Source organism: Alosa pseudoharengus, unplaced genomic scaffold (genome assembly GCF_046254945.1).
Source record: "Alosa pseudoharengus isolate Yale_2024_CS ecotype anadromous, Long Island Sound unplaced genomic scaffold, YU_APseudo_1.1 YU_APseudo_1.1_scf_7, whole genome shotgun sequence".
NCBI classification, from domain to species: Eukaryota; Metazoa; Chordata; class Actinopteri; order Clupeiformes; family Clupeidae; genus Alosa; species Alosa pseudoharengus.
Window position 1 is genome coordinate 27,109,889 of NW_027468859.1, and position 13,390 is coordinate 27,123,278.

General features: G+C 40.9%; 1 protein-coding gene across 2 annotated transcripts; it reads right to left on the reverse strand.

The window, feature by feature from the left end:
• Positions 1–890: 890 nt before the first annotated feature.
• LOC143110166 (tapasin-related protein-like) lies at positions 891–5,589 on the reverse strand. Of its 2 annotated transcripts, none has more exons than XM_076273032.1 (7): positions 5,339–5,589; positions 4,893–5,096; positions 4,537–4,806; positions 4,094–4,423; positions 2,934–3,272; positions 2,647–2,730; positions 891–2,542 (listed from the first exon to the last, which is right to left on the reverse strand). In XM_076273032.1, the coding sequence occupies exons 2-7, from the start codon at positions 4,996–4,998 to the stop codon at positions 2,499–2,501; spliced, it is 1,173 nt and encodes a 390-aa protein (XP_076129147.1). In that variant the 5' UTR covers positions 4,999–5,096; positions 5,339–5,589; the 3' UTR covers positions 891–2,498. The 2 variants fall into 2 exon arrangements, with proteins under 2 accessions (XP_076129147.1, XP_076129146.1); XM_076273031.1 differs by lacking the exon at positions 5,339–5,589 and adding an exon at positions 5,218–5,332.
• Between the last annotated feature and the right edge of the window lie 7,801 nt (positions 5,590–13,390).

Here is a 13,390-nt window from a genome sequence, read left to right on the forward strand (position 1 = left end):
GAATGACATCTGTCATTCCCTTCAACGGCGCAACGCACGATATGTCAAATAAATGCATCGGTATTTTGGCATTCAACAGCGCATTTGAAGGAGGCTGCTTGCGAGACCGTATAGAATAGTCATTCTTAAACCATGCTTTACTAAAACCTAGCATAGCCTTCACACATTTGCACTCGTCTATTTGAACTCATTGGCAAAGTGAAACTAACTTCACCAAGGAGTCAGTCAACGACAAGACAGTTATATGCAGTTACTTTCACTATTGACTGACAATGGGTTACCACCGAAAACATAGGCTGGAAAAAGCAACACTTACCCTAATATTGCTCAAATGACTGAATAAAACAACATTTATCCTGCAGAGGAGTTGCTTATATCTCGTGACAGTGCGTCTTCAGCTGTGCTCCATACGTGTCTCTCGCCTCTCCCCTAATCACTTTTAACCGTCATTACCAATTTGCAAATGATGGTGAATAACTACTCATAATGAGATGTACAGTATTTCGTAATATCTTTGTTCTAATTATGTTTCCCATTGTAATCGTGCAATTTGTAATGCTTTGCATGGACATGCGCTGGTGTGCGTTCATGAATGATAGAAGGATGCGTGCACCTACCAATATGACTTGACATGCGCTCTTAAAATAGCATATGAACAACTCGCCATTGACTTCTGACCAGGTTTAGGTGGTGTATGATAGCGATTTTTAGACAATGCGCTAGTCCCCTCCCTAGGTTGTTAATTGCCACACCCCTGGGCGCAATGCTTAAAAAATAAACGTGCAAAATACCGAATTCAACTTTGCGCGGGTGAATAACGAACTTTACGCCATGCGCTGGTGACCCAAAATACAGCCCTACATGTTTGAATGACCACAAAGGACAAAACATTACCGTTTTCTTAAAGCCACTCTTGTAATACTATGATGTGTAGGCTACCTTTATTTGCTTCCAATTACATATGGTTATGGTTACGCTTTTGTCCAAAGCAACATACAAATACAAAACAATATAATACTTAAAATGTAACAGGGAACAAATTAAGATGTTGGTCAGACTATAATAAAGAAAATAGCAATAATAAACAACCATGTCAATTCAATCAATAGCCTAATGACACAAACAATGAGAAAAAAGGGAAAATAGCAATAATAAACAATAATTTACATTCAGTCAATAATATAATAAAAATAACAATAGCATGGTAAGATTATGGAGAATATCAATAATAAACAACAATGTCAAATTAATCAACAGCCTAATGAAAATAAAACAATACTATATAAACCATAAGTGTTAATGAACTAAGTGCATGTTGAACAGATATGTCTTTAGACCCACTGTAATGAGGTTCAGGCACTGATCTATAAAGATCAGTGGGTTCTTTATAGATCAGTGTTCAGGAGACAGCTCGCTAAGAGGGTGCTATGCTCTTTGCTTCGCACTCGGCGCTAATCACGCGATCACAATAGCTCTGCACTCGATTGCTCTTCCTTAGCTACCAGCTGTTTTTGTCTCGGTAGACTGAAATTGAATTTCACGTTTTGAAACTGAATTGTGAGAACTGAATGTGAAAATTCCATTTTCAAAATTAAAAATTTTCAGTCAGGATAATTTATGTATCAGAGCAAATGAGTTCAATTTCAAAATATTATATTCAATTTCAAGTTGACTGGGATTCAGTTCCAATCTAATGAATTCAGTTTCAACATATACTATTCAAATTCGTTTTTCCAATACAATTGCTCAAATTCATATTCAAATTCATATTCAAATTCGGTTTAAGGTGACACAAGTTTTACTCCATACAGGCACGCCGTATCAGGCAGCATGGTTGAGAAACGTTTCTTCACTCACGCACATTAGCTACATTAAAATGCATAAAAAAGTTCTCTATTTTTACATTTAAAACTCGATTTTAAACTAAACAATTATTACACAACTGTAGATCTTACAATAACAAAAGAGGGCATGGCTGTACCTGAAACAGGGGCAGATATAATCACAGAGTGATTTTGGTGTGGTTTCCTCAATATCAGAGTTTAATAGAATGAGGAAAGAAACGCAATCTCCCCTAGTTAGGTGGGTGGAGACAAAAGCAATCGAGGGGAAATGGTAGGTCAATGACATAATGAATGTAATTATTAAATCAATGAAATACTTGAGACATCATAAACAACACAGATGAGTTTTGTTTTTAACAATTTTAACCACCTCTTGTAAATTATTAATCATGACTATAGTATTCAATTCAATTCCATTACACCAAATGTACTATTTTTAAACCTATAACAAACCATAAACTAATCTTCTATTTCCAATCTGCTACACATTCAGAAGCCAGACAACACAGTCATGACATAGGCTACAAAAAAAAATACATTAAAAAGAAAAAGAAAAACAGAAAACCATAGCATTTTTATAAAAGATAAATGAACCAGTGTTTACAGTGATGACCGGTATTTTTCAAGTCTATAACATTGCTTTTAGTTACATAATTACATCATTTTTTGTGGAGATGAGTCATATATGTTTCCTGCAACTGAAAAAGTAATATTAGTACATTACTCAATATGCAAATGTTCAATATTGTGCTGAAACCTGTCACAAAATAAATAAAAGTAAAACAGGAAGCTGTTTCTGTACCTGCACGTTGTCTGGACAGCAGCAAAGCCAGGATTCCAATTATAATCAGAATTGGAGGTAGGTACCACATATATGAATCTTTCTCTGTCAGGAAACATAACAATTACATTTTCTTTACTGGTTGCTTACATGACTTTAAAATTCACCATGCATGCTAGCATAGAAATAGACATAGATAAGAGAAGCAAAGCCAGGACATTAAAAGCTATGTTAAGAGCTATGTTTAGAATCCTGCATGATTTACTATGTACAGTTTTAATCATAACTCAGATTGAGACAGTACTAACCTGTGACACTGAGGGTGAAGCTCTTCCGGATGGGCATTTGCAGAGCATCGTGCGACACTCTGCATGTGTAGCTGTACCCAGAGTCCTGGGGGGTGGGCTTGAGCAGGAAGTGGGCTGTGAGGGAGTAGGTGCCGTCCGGATTGTTGCTGTGGTTGGAGAACATGACAACCTTCAGCACCTCAGGCATGTGGCTTGCCCCCGGGGTAAGAGACTCCTTCAACCACTCCATGTGCACGTCCAGGGGGTAGTAGTGTGTCGCCTCACAAGCCACCATCTGCAACTCCCCCTCAGACAGAGACACCTCAGAGTTCACGTTTAGGGACACAGCGGGAGGCAGAGCTGCTCGATTAAGGCAAAAATCATAATCGTGATTATTTTGGTCAAAATTGTAATCAGGATTATTTAACAAATATTCATGGGGGGTGGGGGGGGGGTACATTACCCTTATGAAGTTAAATAACTCAAATAACTTAAGTTGAATATATTTTCTATTTATTCATATCAGCACATTGCAGATGTATTACATTGTGATTAGCCTACATACTGTGATGTGTGGCATATTCAGGCATTTTGGATTAAATCCAGTGACAAGTACGCTGATGATCTGATATAAATGCTCTTTTCTTTAGAATTCTACTTATGTCATGCTTGTAGGCTTACTCTGTTTGTATCTGCACTAGTCTGGCTCTCCGCAGCAGTATATTAGCAGCTTTTCTCTTTCTCCTCTCTGACATCTTTTCATTAGCTATCTTTTCTTGGCTCTCTGCTTCAGCTGCCACAGCAGCTCTGGTTGAAACCACTGGTTGATAGCTGGATAACTAATAATCAAGCTGGTCGGAGTGTTTAGTTCCCCACGTATTTGCAACTTTAAATGTAGCTACTCTCAAAAAACTACTTTGAACCAACTAGAAATAGAATGGTTCTTCATTCAGGTGAAAGGTTAATGGCTTTTTTAAAGCCATCAAATTGCACCTGTCCCCATCACCAAATTGTGATTGACTAGAATGGCGCATGACTCTGACTCAAGTCACTTTGCCATTTACTGAGCACAGGGCTGAACACAAGATCACTTGAACTTTCAAATCACTTTACACTTTATAAAATAGATGATAGATAGATCTTTTTGAGTCATGTTTTTCCCCCCCGTAAGAGTCTCTCACCCATGAGCTGCAGGGCCATGCTGTGACTGCCGGCGATTGGGGGTACGTGCACTGAGCAGACGTAGGTGCCCTCACTGGTTTCCCTTGTGAGGGGGATCTTGAGAGACGCGTCTCCCTCAGCAATGGCCTTCACAGACACACCACTGCCCTCACTCTGGCCCGTGTGGCTGGAGTAGCTGAAGAGCTTGGAGCGGTGGCCTTTGCGCTGCAGGTGCCACTCCACAGTGAGGTGGGCTGACTTGTGGTCTACAGCGAATTCACAGTTCAGGGTCTGCTCCTTCATCAGGCCGACCACCACAGAGGGGGTGTTGCTGAACATCAACATTACAGCTGGCCAGGCACAGAAACAGAGGCATGTGGAAAGGCATAAACTGTGTGGTATTATTACCACAGTTATTATCGTACTCTGTTCTCTGAATACACAGCAATGACACTGACTTTACCTGTGGTGCTGATTATGTCTTTATCTGCAACTGGAACCCACTGTTGGAGGTCTGGCTGCATAACATTGGGAACATTGGAACTATGTGTGAGGAAAGAAGTGATGACAAAGAGTCCCTCCGTGTGGCGCAGTGTGCAGGTAAACCAGTTGTGCTCATGGGCTCCCAAGCTGGGCCAGCGCTCCGGCGTTCCGCCCGAGTAGTGCCTGCGCACCTCGCATTGAAGAGTGTCCAATCCACTTTTAATGTACCGTCGCATGTCCACCTTATATGCTGAGACCCACAAAGACATTTGTCAGTTTGCGTAGTAATACACACATTAAGACAAGGAGTCGACACTTTATGTTGAACAGACTAACCTGTGACAAGGAAGGTTATTAACTCCGAATGCACTGGACTGTCTCCGGGCTTGCCAAACTGCAGTCCAGCATCTCGAAGTTGATATTTTGGTTCCGATACGTTCATCTTCTTCCCTTGAACTAGTTCCTCGACGATCACAACATGTTCGTCAATAAACTCGCATGGCAGCCAACGAACCTCATGTATAGGCTGAGAGATAACAGCTGTAAAGCAAAATAAGTATGTCAGTTTGGAATAAACCGCAAACAAATCGATTCGATCGCAACAATTCAATCGATGAAGCTGCCATGGCACGAATACAATAAACACCCACAAAAGTCTAACCTGTCAAAAGCACGGAAATAAGAGCACCAAATATCAAAACCATGGTGATTTATGTTAGCCAAAACGGCACATCAGTAAGCCCAACAGGTGTTATCTTTTACTGTCTATGGTGTTAACTCACAAACTTCCGCGTTAACGCGTCTTAAACGCAGGGCCGGCGGAAGGCAATCCTGCCCTGGGCGAAATATATACCGCTCAGTTCATAGACTGCGTGCCACTTTCGACTGTGTGCTACCTTCCCAAAAAAACCCTGGCTGCTGCAGCGTGCAGGTCGGGTCTGGTTTCAATGTGGGGGAGCTCAACGTTGCTACTTTCCAGTGTTACTGGACCGCAAGGAAAAATAAAAAAAAAATGTTGCGGGACTAGGTCTATTGCGATTGCGGGGCCTCACAGAAAAATTGTAGCCTACAATTAATCAGGCTTTTCACGTAACATAAACATTATTATTACAGGCTATTATACATAGACTGCGTGCCACTTTCGACTGTGTGCTACCTTCCCAAAAAACCCTGGCTGCTGCAGCGTGCAGATCGGGTCTGGTTTCAATGTGGGGGAGCTCAACGTTGCTACTTTCCAGTGTTACTGGACCGCAAGGAAAAATAAAAAAAAAATGTTGCGGGACTAGGTCTATTGCGATTGCGAGGCCTCACAGAAAAATTGTAGCCTACAATTAATCAGGCTTTTCACGTAACATAAACATTATTATTACAGGCTATTATACAGAAATCGGACTACCCAGAGCCATATAAAGGTAGAGTTGCGACAACTCCATTGACGTTCCATTTTTTTCCAACAATGGCAGCTAATGGAAGCCTCAATAGTTCCCGGAAGTTAACAATTAATAATAACAGCAGTGCAGTTGCAGTATGTTTGTAGCCAACATTTCAGACTCAGATTTACTTTCCTTTGCCTCATCCGAATAATAATAATAATAACAGTAATAGCAGTAAAGTAATAGTAGGCTATCAATAGCCTAATTATAATAATAAACGATTTATGTATCGACTATGACTTTTCTGCTGCTCAGTCTATCAGTTCCTCATCAAATAAATTAAAAGAGGCTAAAAGCCCAATAAATGTGCCACACGTAAGCCGAATATAAGATAACCCTTTCCTATCCCATTTCAATTAGGCAGCACTACACCACCAAGAACAAGCTGTCATTAAGTTTTTGCGTTTAGTAGGCCTACAACTTTTATGACGTGACGTTTCTTGGGCATTTAGCTTCACCATCACGTCAAGTTGTAACGTATGGTACAGATGTGTAGGTACAGATGCACACAGAAAATAGGAAGCAAGACATAGCAACTTCATTGTGACATACTCTTATCTCACCCACACCCACACACAGACAGGGTGCAGTCTGTCTGGGTGCACACTTAACTTGTAGGCTACTCTCTGTTCTTAGAACTCAGCACAACAACATAACTTGAACTCTCTGTTCTTAGAACTCAGCACAACAACATTTAACTTTAACTCTCTGTTCTTAGAACTCAGCACAACAATATTTCTGCTTACACAAATGGTTATACAATGATAATAATAATTTCCTTACAGTAACGTAAACGTTTCTTCAGTTAGGAGCAGTAGTGTTTTTTTTATGTTGCATTCATTTCATTGGCAAAAGCTAGCCTAATATGCATGAGAACCTATAGATTTGAGGGGTCATATTTACACAGCAGTAGCCCCCCCCCCACACACACACACACACAATTAAAAAAAGGTGGTGGTGGCTTAGGTCGTTGGGTGTCACCGGGATGCAGAGCTGGAGAGACTGGGAGGCTGGGAGGTGGGGATAGGGCAGGCACGCAAACAAGAGCCGTATCTGAGTCAGCTGGGGGCGGTGGACAGACCACCGCCATTGGAGCTGGAGCAGGGCAGTCAAACCTGTTGTAGAAGTGGTTCAACTGGTTCGCCCTGTCCAGGTCCCCCTCCACAGAGCTGCTGCTCTTCTTCAGGCCAGTGATAATGTATGCAAATGCCCTATGCATAAGCAAAGCATTTGTAATTAGAGCTGAACATTGCAATCTCAAAAGTTCTTTGTATCCTGCAATGCAGTATAGTATGTTTTTGTTGGTTTGCCACACACTGATCTGATTCCATGATTTTGTAGAGGGTAGCTGTTGTCTCTCTCTCTCTCTCTCTCTCTCTCTCTCTCTCTCTCTCTCTCTCTGTACAATCCCATTTTAACATCAAACATTTTACTGTCTTTTTGGTAGATCTCTGGCATAGATCAAACAACAAAAGAGCAGTCAGGTGATGGAGAGAGAAGGGAGATCAACAGAAGGAGGTGCAGAACATTTGCTTAATGATACATTACATGCAACCTCACACTTAAACGTGTATGTACCTAGTAATTCAATAATAAATAATTTGGGCAGTCTAATGTAGTCTGTTGTCTACCATAATAATACCTTTTATGTACTGTATATATATATATATTAAAAAATCCTCAGCTAATCTTTACATTTACATCCGTTCCAGCCGGGCTAAGCCCAGGTTGTCCTGAAAGTCTAGAAACGCCCCTGAACATAACTAAAGGAGGTGAGTGCAACATTTTGACAGCCCTATCTCAAGCTTTTTTAATGTTGACGTTTGTCAGAAACAATACCTTAAATCAGTGGTTCTCAACCTTTTTTGAGCAAACGCCCCCCTGACCTTACTTTGATCCTCTGGCGCTCAAATCCTCAGCTAATCTTTACATTTACATTCGTTCCAGCCAGGCTAAGCCATAAGGTATGGTGCTTGGGAGTTCTTCTGGGAGTTAAAGGCATGTAGCTTTAACTTCTGGGAGTTCTTCTGGGAGTTAAAGGCATGTAGCTTTAACTCCCAGAAGAAGGCATGTAGCCGAAACGCGTTGGAGTTTTTTAGAAGGCTAACTTGACCAAGCCATGATAATAAAGGCTTTTTAACTTTTTCAATAGAGAGTGCCTTGGAGTTTCTTGATTCTTGGCATTTAGTTTCCCATCCAAAGAGCACCTCTGACTTAACCAAACTTTAGAGTCCAAGAAGCGCTCCTCTACCCCCATTCTTTGTTGAAGGTCTGCTCTTTATTCTGATATATGGCTTGTCATGTGTTGAGGGAAAGTTCGCGAAGTAGGCTATTCCACCAAGATGAATGGGTAGGGAGACGGGCGCAGAAAATATGATTCAATTAAAGTTACTTTACTCGCGAACCGTTTACCACAACAACTAACAACCACTAACATCGTTTAAAAGCTGAGAAAAAGCTCTTTCGTGTGATACATGTGATGTCTGTGATGAATAGGCTACTTCGCAAGTAGTTCAGCAAATATGGGTTGGACAGAAATACCTTTACAGAGCAGCAGCTCTGGCCATATCTTGTGCTTTAAATGCATTATCGCTTCACTACACGCGAACAAGAAAGAAAAGAAAAAATAAACCAATGAGCTTATGTCGCGATTTCCGATAGGCCTAGGCCTAGGCCTAGAAAAAAGACTCCTTATTTTTTAATACATAATACAAAGGCAGAGTACAGTATCTGACAAATAAGGGTCAAAGGTCAACTTTGAGCACAATATTTTTTTATATACACACATTTCTTCATCAGGGCAACAAGTCACCAGATTTTCATTGCTCTACCTATAATACATTTGTGTAGACAAATCAAACAACTTTAAAGTCATTTTTCTCAGTTTGACACTCTGGTCAGTTACTGCCTTTTGCCTTTGTAGGGCAGTATTGGTTTTACCAAAAATATTTGGCAGTATTTTTAAACTACAAAAATATACACCTTTAAAGTATTTTGACACAAAATACAAGGCCATTTTCTTCAACAAAAATAAAATACAAATGACAAAATACTATTATTTGAAATAATTATTTTGAATCAGAAAATACTGGCTGCAGCAACTCGTCCTAGGAAGCCTAATAAAATATATCCCTCACTAGCAAAGATAATGGCAAACTATTCTGGCAACGTCTCGTTTCATAACTTCATTGCATTTTTGTCAGCTTTTCATCACATTATTATGACCATTAAATGTAGGCTATGCTATTTTGCACGCTAAAATCTGATTCATCACAGGTAAACACAATAAAGAATGGGAACGTAAGTTGGATTATGTATTCTAAGTTGTAATTCCTCTGTATGTCCTGTTGGTGACCTCAGTGAGAAGTACTGTTAAGACGCTCTTAGCCGGTAACGAGAACTCTGGAGCCCTCGTAGATCTACGAGTGTTTTCACGACGCTCTTAAGCTACGATGGTTTTGGGAAACAGTCAGGAAATCTTAAGACGTTCGTAAGAGGGACTTTACGACGCTCTAAGATGCTTTCGGGGGAGCATCTTAAGCCTAAGAGCGTTGTAAAGTCCCTCTTACGAACGTCTTAAGATTTGCCGACTGACTGGGCCCTTGCCCCATTTCCCGATAACGATGGAGACACACACTTACGAGGGTTTTCTACGATTCATCTTACAATCGTTCGTTTGGTTTTTCCAACTGTTTCCCGAACATGCTCGACATCGTGAACGTGCGTGCACTGCTCTTAAGGGGAGCTGTCCACATCAATAGTTCTGAAATATCCTCTAATTTGATGGCGATGTCACGTGACTGCACGTCACAGCTAGGCCTACCGTTTCAACTTCGGATCTACACATTACAGTAATTCACACGAAAATAGAAAAACTTTGACAAGCATTCCAAGTAGGCTATACCACACACAGACATATATTAGGGCTGTCAATCGATTAAAAAAAAAAATCTAATTAATTACATACTCTGTGATTAATTAATCTAAATTAATCGCATATATAATTTTTGCTGTGAAAGTATTTTAAATATTTAAATTCAAATGAATCATTGAATAATCAGCATTAGTGACATTAAAGTTCAAAGACTCTTTTATTATTATTTTCACTGTTCAAATAATTGCCATAATAATCTATGATATGACCTAATATGCCGAGGAAATAAATTAAAAAGTGCTTCGGGAAGAAGTTTTTTTTTTCACAAACAAGGCATTTCAGGCCACAGATATAACCTAGGGGACACAATGAAAATAAATTAACACTCCCCTCAATGTCAACACTATTTCTTTGCATTAATGTGCGACTATAGAGTTGATGAACTCCGGTGATATGCAAATTCCTTGCTGCAGACAATGCAGAGGACTTTATTTTCAACACTTTATTTTTTATCAACACCATCAGGCTGTTTTTTAAAAGTAAATGTTCCAATCAATGATCCAGGCAGCACGTTTTCTTCTCTCTCCTTCATTTTACAGTCTAATTTTTACTGACTAGAACGGCTCGGGGTCAAAGGTCATACGGAATCGATTAATCTGCACTAATTTTTTTAATCAGTTATTTTTTCTCAAATTAATTAATCGAAATTAATCAGTTATTTTGACAGCCCTAACATATATAGTAATTATTTAAGATTAGATTGTTGCACCGTTTATGTCTGTGTCATTTAAGAAGACGTTTGAAGATAAGAAAGAGGTCGAGTAAGAAAGTGAGGAAATGTGTAGGCAGTGTTGCCTGATTGGCAGAGGTGGAAAAAGTACTAAAATATTGTAAAAGTACTAAAATATTGTAATATAGTAAAAGTACCCTTACTTTGATGAAATATAAGGCTACTCAAGTATAAGTTAAGCAACACTTTATTTTAAATACCGATCTGAAAATGTATTCAAGTAAAAGTAAAAAGTAGTTAATTTAAAATGTAACACATACAACACGGCGATATCACTGAAAATGAATTACTTACTGCTCCCGCATTGAAACCGTCTATGTCATTTTTTGACAATCAATGTGTTTTCAATGTTGTAGCCTATAGCTCGCCACGCTGTGGCACCCCTGGTAGTTGGCACCCAGGGCAAATGCCTTCCGCCGGCCCTGTGGGTAGTTTACCCCATAGGTGTAGGCTACCCTACCGTGAAAAATGCATGTTAACCGACTGCATGTGACATATTTTCAGGGCAGGCTGCATGAATTTCTAATTCATTTCTAATATAATTTACCAAGTTTGTCTCTAACAGAGTTATTGCTGTTTTTGCATAATTTTTTCAAATAAATACTAGATGTCTTACAGGTTTGAGATCAGCAAATACATGTTAACTTTGAAGTGTGTTCTATAAGATAAGATAAGAGAGATAAGATAACATAAGACTTTATTGATCCCACAGCTGGGAAATTTACTTGTCACAACAGCCCAGTAGTATATAAATAAGAGAATAAGAAAGTTGTATACAGTATGCCCAGCATACAAGTACACCTAAAAAACAAAAAATCACACAGTGATTGCAACACGCCTTAGGGTTTCACCAATATTTTGAGGCAGAGTGAACCAATATATATGGTGAATAAAAAAGCTTCACATCACATGTACAGTGGAAAATGCACATATTAATAATGAAGTTCAGACACTACATTAACATTACAAATTTTCATGACAGTAGTGTTATACATTCTGATGGCAGATGGAATAAAAGACCTGCGAAAGCGCTCCTTCTTACATGATGGGTGTAGTAGTCTGTTTCTAAAAGAACTGCTTTGAGCAGCCACTGTCCCATGGAGCGGATGAGAGGCCATGATGGATGCCAATTTGTCCAACATCCTCCTCTCCCCAACCACCTCAACAGGCTCTAGTTGGCAGCCCAGGACAGAGCCGGCCCTTTTCACCAGCTTATTTATTCTCTTCCTGTCCCTCTCAGAAAACCCACTACCCCAACAGACTACAGCATAAAAAATAGCTGACGCCACAACTGTGTCATAAAAAGTCCTTAATAATGACCTGCACACACCAAAAGACCTGTCTTCTCAGCAAGTGGAGACGACTTTGGCCCTTCTTGTACAGGGCATCTGTGTTTTGGGACCAGTCTAGTTTATTGTTAAGGTGAACACCCAGGTATTTGTAGACTGATACCACCTCAGTGTCTATTCCCTGGATGTTCACTGGTGCAACTGATAATGCCTTACGGCTGAAGTCAATCACCATCTCCTTTGTCTTACTGGTGTTTATCTGCAGATGGTTCTTTCCACACCATTCAACAAAACTGGTGATGACCCCCTTATACTCCAGATCATTCCCCTTCTTAACACAGCCAACAATAGCTGTGCCATCCGAAAATTTCTGGAGATGGCAGCTATCTGTGTCGTATTGAAAGTCTGAGGTATACAGGGAAAAGAGAAAGGGGGAGAGCACTGTGCCTTGTGGGGCCCCCGTGCTACAGACTACCACATCTGACTGACAGTCACGTAGCCTCACGTACTGTGGTCTGTTGGTGAGGTAGTTGATGATCCAAGCAGCAAGATGACAGTCGACTCCCGCTCCTTCTAGCCTCCCCCTCAGTAGTGCAGGTTGTATTGTGTTGAATGCACTGGAAAAGTCAAAGAACATGACTCTAACAGAGCTCCCAGTACCCTCCAGGTGAGAGAGAGAACGGTGGAGGAGAAAAACTATTGCATCCTCCACACCGACCCCTGGAGGGGGTCCAGCTCACTGCCCACCAGGCAACGGAAGTAGTTCAGGACAATCCTCTCCATGCTCTTCATAAGGTGTGATGTCAGAGCCACTGGCCTGAAGTGATTGGGCTCTCTGGGGTGTGCTATCTTTGGAACAGGGGCCACACAGGAAGTTTTCCACAGGACAGGGACTCTCCCCAGACTGAGGCTGGTGTTAAAGATGTGCAGAAAGACCCCACTGAGTTCATCCGCACAGTCCCTGAGCAGTCTGGGGCTGATCCCATCAGGACCTGTGGCCTTCCTCACCTTTGTCCTCCTGAACACATCCCTCACCTGTTCTTCAGTTATGAGGAGGCTAAGGAAAGGGGGTGATGTACTGATACTCCCACAGGCAGGGGAGGCATTCCCTGAGTGAGTGGGGAAGGGGTGGTAAGGGCTGGAGAGTACAGAAGTTGTAGATGGACAGAGGGGAGGGGGTGAGTGGGTAACCTCCGAGTGGTGCAGGCTGGTGGTGCATGCTGGTGTCACATATTGGTCTGGGCTCTGGTGGGTGGGGTCATAAGTGGTAACGGGGGCATCCGTATCAAATCGGTTAAAAAATAGATTTAAATGGTTTGCCCACTCCCTATCGCCGGATTCAGGTCCATTACCCCCTACTTTACCATGGCCTGAGATCATTTTTAAACCCCTCCAGACCTCTCTGGCATTGTTATTCTGAAGGCGCTGTTCCAATTTCCTCCTGTAGG